At 46.9% G+C, this 4,550-nt stretch overlaps 1 protein-coding gene across 2 annotated transcripts; it reads left to right on the top strand.

Annotated features, from left to right (window-relative positions):
- The first annotated feature begins 482 nt into the window (after positions 1–482).
- Positions 483–4,119, top strand: LOC123141870 (uncharacterized). 2 transcript variants are annotated; one of them, XM_044560937.1, is made up of 6 exons: positions 483–1,202; positions 2,208–2,319; positions 2,415–2,633; positions 2,711–2,834; positions 3,373–3,445; positions 3,534–4,119. In XM_044560937.1, the coding sequence occupies exons 1-6, from the start codon at positions 576–578 to the stop codon at positions 3,738–3,740; spliced, it is 1,362 nt and encodes a 453-aa protein (XP_044416872.1). In that variant the 5' UTR covers positions 483–575; the 3' UTR covers positions 3,741–4,119. The 2 variants fall into 2 exon arrangements, with proteins under 2 accessions (XP_044416872.1, XP_044416871.1); XM_044560936.1 differs by having other exon boundaries at positions 3,343–3,445.
- The last annotated feature ends 431 nt before the right edge of the window (positions 4,120–4,550 follow it).

Here is a 4,550-nt window from a genome sequence, read left to right as displayed (position 1 = left end):
CCTTATCCTCTCTAGCCGCATCGCTCCCATTTTTTCCTCTGCTACCCGTACCATTGACACCGATATCTCATCCACGACACGCCTAGAAGCTAGATTCTGTCACCGGCATCCATCAGCGGCTGGAAAATGGTCTAGCGCTATGACGGTGGCGACCACGACCTGAACGTTTTTCGTGCGCGCGTGTGGTAAGGGGAAGGTGGTAGCAATAAGCTAGTCCGTGTCTATCTAGGCCATCGATGCGTGGACGATCTGATGCTGGGCGGGCGTCGCCTACCCTTCTTTTAATATGGCGCGCTGCAGGAGCAGACACCAACGGTCGTTCGCTTCGAGTGAGTGGATGATAGAGCATCCGGGCAATGGGCCGGCCCATCAGGCTCCGTTTGTGCGAAACGACAGCAATTTGTGGCAAAGAGCACCACATAGGGGCTTCCGTTAAATAGAACCCCCCGTACCCGGCCGGCTACCACAAAAGTTCCCGGAGCCCCTCACCCGAAGCCCCGTCCACCACTCCCAAAATTTCCCCTTCCTTCGTTGGCGCGATTCCTTCCCGCTTGTGCGCTCGGCGAAATGCCGCAATGGCGCACCTGCCTCTTCCTCCTCCTTGCACTTCTTGGTTTCATGAGTTCCCACCCACTCCTTATCATGTTTCCTCCTCCGGACCTCCTCTTCGCAGAGGTTTTCCTGATGCTCGTCCTCGCCGCAGCCGGAGACATGCTGCGGGCGCTGCGTCGCCGATAGGCGGCGGAAGCGGCGGCGCGCGCGACACACTCCAGCGCGCGCCTCCGCTACAGGCCCTGGACGCCCACCAGCGGGTCCAGGGCAACCGGCTCGATCCTCTGCTGGGGATGGTCGCCATCTCCTCCTGCGGCTGCATCAACACGCGCCGCATCGACGACCTCCTCCGGCTCCTGCTCCCCTGCGTGGGCGAGCAAACCTCCGACCCCCGAATCTCTTCGGCTTCCTCCCGCGCCCGCTCCGACGGCGCAGCCGCGGACGCGGAGGAGAACGAGCCCGAGGCGTCCGCGGGGAGGAGCACGCAGGTGCTGCTCGCCGCGGCAGCAAGTGGCGGGCGCGGCGGCCCCTACGGCCGCCGCCCGTCGTCCTCCCACGGAAGCTGCGCCCCCTGGAACGCTGCCCCCCTCATCGCGCACCCCCCGGCGACCCCGTCGCCCGTATGCTGCCCCATCGTCGCGTCACGGCAGGTCTGTTTCCGTGTTCTTGGTGCTCTTTCGCGTCATTCGTGACAGGTTCTTGGCTGAGAAGTAGGTAATCGAAGGTCCTAGGTTCTTAATTTTCCGTGCACTTGTTGAACTCTGCTATGATACATCGAATTTGGCGTGTTATTCCTGACAGGTTATCGGTTGAGAAGTAGATATTCGAAGGTCCTAGGTTCTTGATTTTCAGTGCAGTTATACATCGAATCTGTTGAGTTAAGTCTGGGAGCAGATGTGTTCGGTTTCTTGTATTGCTCCCAGGAACGAAGGCCCCATTGTGTTAAATTTTAACTGAATTCTTGATTGATAATTGTTCCAGGAATCGATTGGAAATCCCTAATTGTTATTAACTACCGAGCAGTAAAAGCTTGCTGCTAAATTTCTGCTTGCTGAATCTTGAGTTGGACAAAAAAACTGGTGTAATCTCATCCCAGTCGTACCATTGTTGCATTTATTTGATCAAGCAACCAGATTAGGATGATTTGGTGTCTGGTTCCATCCAATTATTACATGTTAGCTCTGCTAGATACTGATGTAAACTCTGCTAGATACTGAGATACATCGAGATTGTTGTGTTAAGTCTAGGAGCAGACGTAGTTTCTTGGATGGAACTGTTCGGTTTCTTTTATTGCTCCCAGGAATGAAGTCCTCGATTTCTGAACATTGGATTGAAGTTTAACTGGATTCTTGATTGATAATTGTTCCAGGAATCGATTGGAAATTCTTAACTGCTGTTAACTACCCAGCAGAAAAGGCTTCTTGCTAAATTTCTGCTTGCTGGATCTTGATTGAACAAAAAACTGAAGTAATCTCGTCTCAATCATATACCATCGTTGCATTTATTTGATCAACCGACCAGATTAGGATGATTGGGTGTCTGGTTCCTTCCATTTTTACATGTTGCTTCCTGTTTTGTATCCACCTACTTATGCTTTCTGCTCATTTGATATTTCATAAGTAAATGGGAGGTGCTAATAAGCCAAACTACCTCAGGAACAAGAGCAAGGGAGGTTACCAACGAGAGAGGACTTGGTCAAGTGTTTCTCTATGCCACGAAACATCCGACTACAGACTCCCAGGCACCCTTCTCTGCCGGATATGAGAGGTTCTGCCTTTTGTCTGCCTACCCCTTTCATAAATCAGCCTGACATTTTTCTTGCATGTCATGTTTAATTGATTTACTTGACTTGAATTATGCAGTTGACGGATCCAATAGAGGGCCTCCAAAATTTGTCCACAAGGCCACGCCAGCTAGATTGATGCGCCGAGCTCGCTCCTCACATAATTACCATGGGAAGCGCATGGAAGCAATTGATGCTGTCAATGAATGGAGATTGCCTAAAGTAAGTGCAGAGGAAGATGGGGCAGTGGATCAGAAAGCCTGGCAGGATGATACCATGTCATGTCGTGTATCCTCAGGTATTGGCTTAAATCTCTTGAGACCTGTCAGTTTTTCAGCAGAACATGGATTTGAGACAAATTCTGTATTGTTTCAGCTCGTGATTGGAACTTCGGGTCTGATAGTGTCTATGAGGGCCCTGCGATGAAACATAAGGAAAATGCTGTCCACGCCAAGTTGGTTGCCTGGAAGGATGCACAGGTTTCAAAGCTCATTGACAAGTAATCCCTCTTATCTCATCTTTTATCATAACCTCTTAACATGCATTTGTTAGCAGTTAACTAGGGAGTTGCTCAGAATCAAGAATTGTTTATCTAAGATACTAGTTTTTGTAACTTATCTGGACAGAGCACTTGTGATAGTACTTCAATCAACTAGGCTGAATCAGAAAGATCAATGGCAGAAGAATAGTTAACTAGCAGTTGCTCAGCATCAAAATTGACATATAACAAGAATAGTTGTATTAAGCCAATGATGACTAGGAATTAAATGGCTTGGGAAACGATCATATGTAGCATGATATTATCATAAAGGAACACTCTGCGCTAAACTCTATCTTACATTGGAATTAAACAGAAGAGCATGGTCCTGATTGTTGGTACAGACATGACTGTTCGTGACTTGTGGCTGTCTAGTTTGTTGAAATGAAAAATCGAGCTGACCCATGATGTTAACAAAATTAGATTTGTGTGTTACAAAAGGATAACTCTTTGTAATTTCTCTGGACAGAGCACTTATGATGTTACTTGAATCAACTAGGCTGAAAGCCCAGATCGATGAATGGCAGAAGAATAAGTTTACATGGGCCAGGGATAAACTGGCAAAAACTGAGGTATACTTCAGTTCACGCATTGAATATTTGCATTTGGTAGCATGGCACCCGCAGTTTCACATTTTTGTTGTGTCTGAACTAAATGCAGAAGAAGTTGGAGAAGCAGAGAACTGAAACCGTAGTGAAGATGCAAAAGGCGATAGAAGATGCAGAGAGGAAAGATGATATGAAGAGTCAAGAAGAGGCAGCCGCCAAGAGTAAGATAGCTAGTTTCGAGAGAGCCCTTCAGGTGATGCCTAGGGCAGGAAGGCAGGCCGATTGTCAAATACTAATGAAGGGACTGTATACTGTATAGAATGGCGGTTGCCATATAGTACTAACCAAAGGATGATAGAAGTTTCAGGTCATGGAACGCTTGGTCAGGATTTTAACACACACTGTTGTAGTTCTCCCCATTGGAGAACTTGTAATACTACTCCCCATTGGAGAATTTGTAATACTACTCCCAAGTAACCTGATGTTGTTGGTACATCTACCGAAAAGGACAGACAACATTTTGTTTTCCTCATTGACAGCATTCAGGTCATGCCATACATAGTCAGCATTCCTTTTCTCCCCATTGGACAACATGTATATACTAGTACGCTCTTGTTGTGGACAAATCATTCTTTTTCTCCCATTGGAGAACATGTATATACATTGGCTTAATCCTAATTGCATCTCCTTTATCTTTTTCCCTAGGAGTGCTCCTTTTCTTTTCCTTTTTAGTGTGGCAGTAGTAACAGGCAATTTGATTGTGTCCACTTTTTTTGAAGGGAAAGCCCCATGGCTTAGTTAATCTGTGGCAGAGTTGTAGCGAGTATTACAAGCAATAATAAAAACCCGGGAGCTTCATCTACCCAAACATAGCTGGTTTTAGAGTCGTAACAATGCGTAGCAAGGAAGTGTGCCAAACCATTCGCTTCCCTGGGACAGTGCGTAAATGAGATTGCGGGAATACCGTGTGCTAGGTGAAAGCAATCTATTAAGACATCCGCATAAGGATATTTCATTCAATTTTCCGAAGTCTCAGCCGAATGAGATATAAAGAAGTCTCAGTCGATATTGTCTTCCTTTGATTTTGCATGAAGATTCATGCAAGAAATTTCTTTTCAGTTTATCTTTT

This window comes from Triticum aestivum, chromosome 6D, assembly GCF_018294505.1.
Source record: "Triticum aestivum cultivar Chinese Spring chromosome 6D, IWGSC CS RefSeq v2.1, whole genome shotgun sequence".
NCBI lineage: Eukaryota > Viridiplantae > Streptophyta > Magnoliopsida > Poales > Poaceae > Triticum > Triticum aestivum.
This window is presented reverse-complemented; position numbering and strand designations above follow the sequence as displayed.

Excerpts from the sequence above, each read along its gene's own strand:
- LOC123141870 (XM_044560936.1), top strand. The coding sequence starts at position 576 with ATGGCGCACCTGCCTCTTCCTCCTCCTTGCACTTCTTGGTTTCATGAG. Across the intron at positions 2,320-2,414 it reads TTCTCTGCCGGATATGAGAG|TTGACGGATCCAATAGAGGG; the intron begins GTTCTGCCTTTT and ends TGAATTATGCAG. Across the intron at positions 2,634-2,710 it reads GTCATGTCGTGTATCCTCAG|CTCGTGATTGGAACTTCGGG; the intron begins GTATTGGCTTAA and ends GTATTGTTTCAG.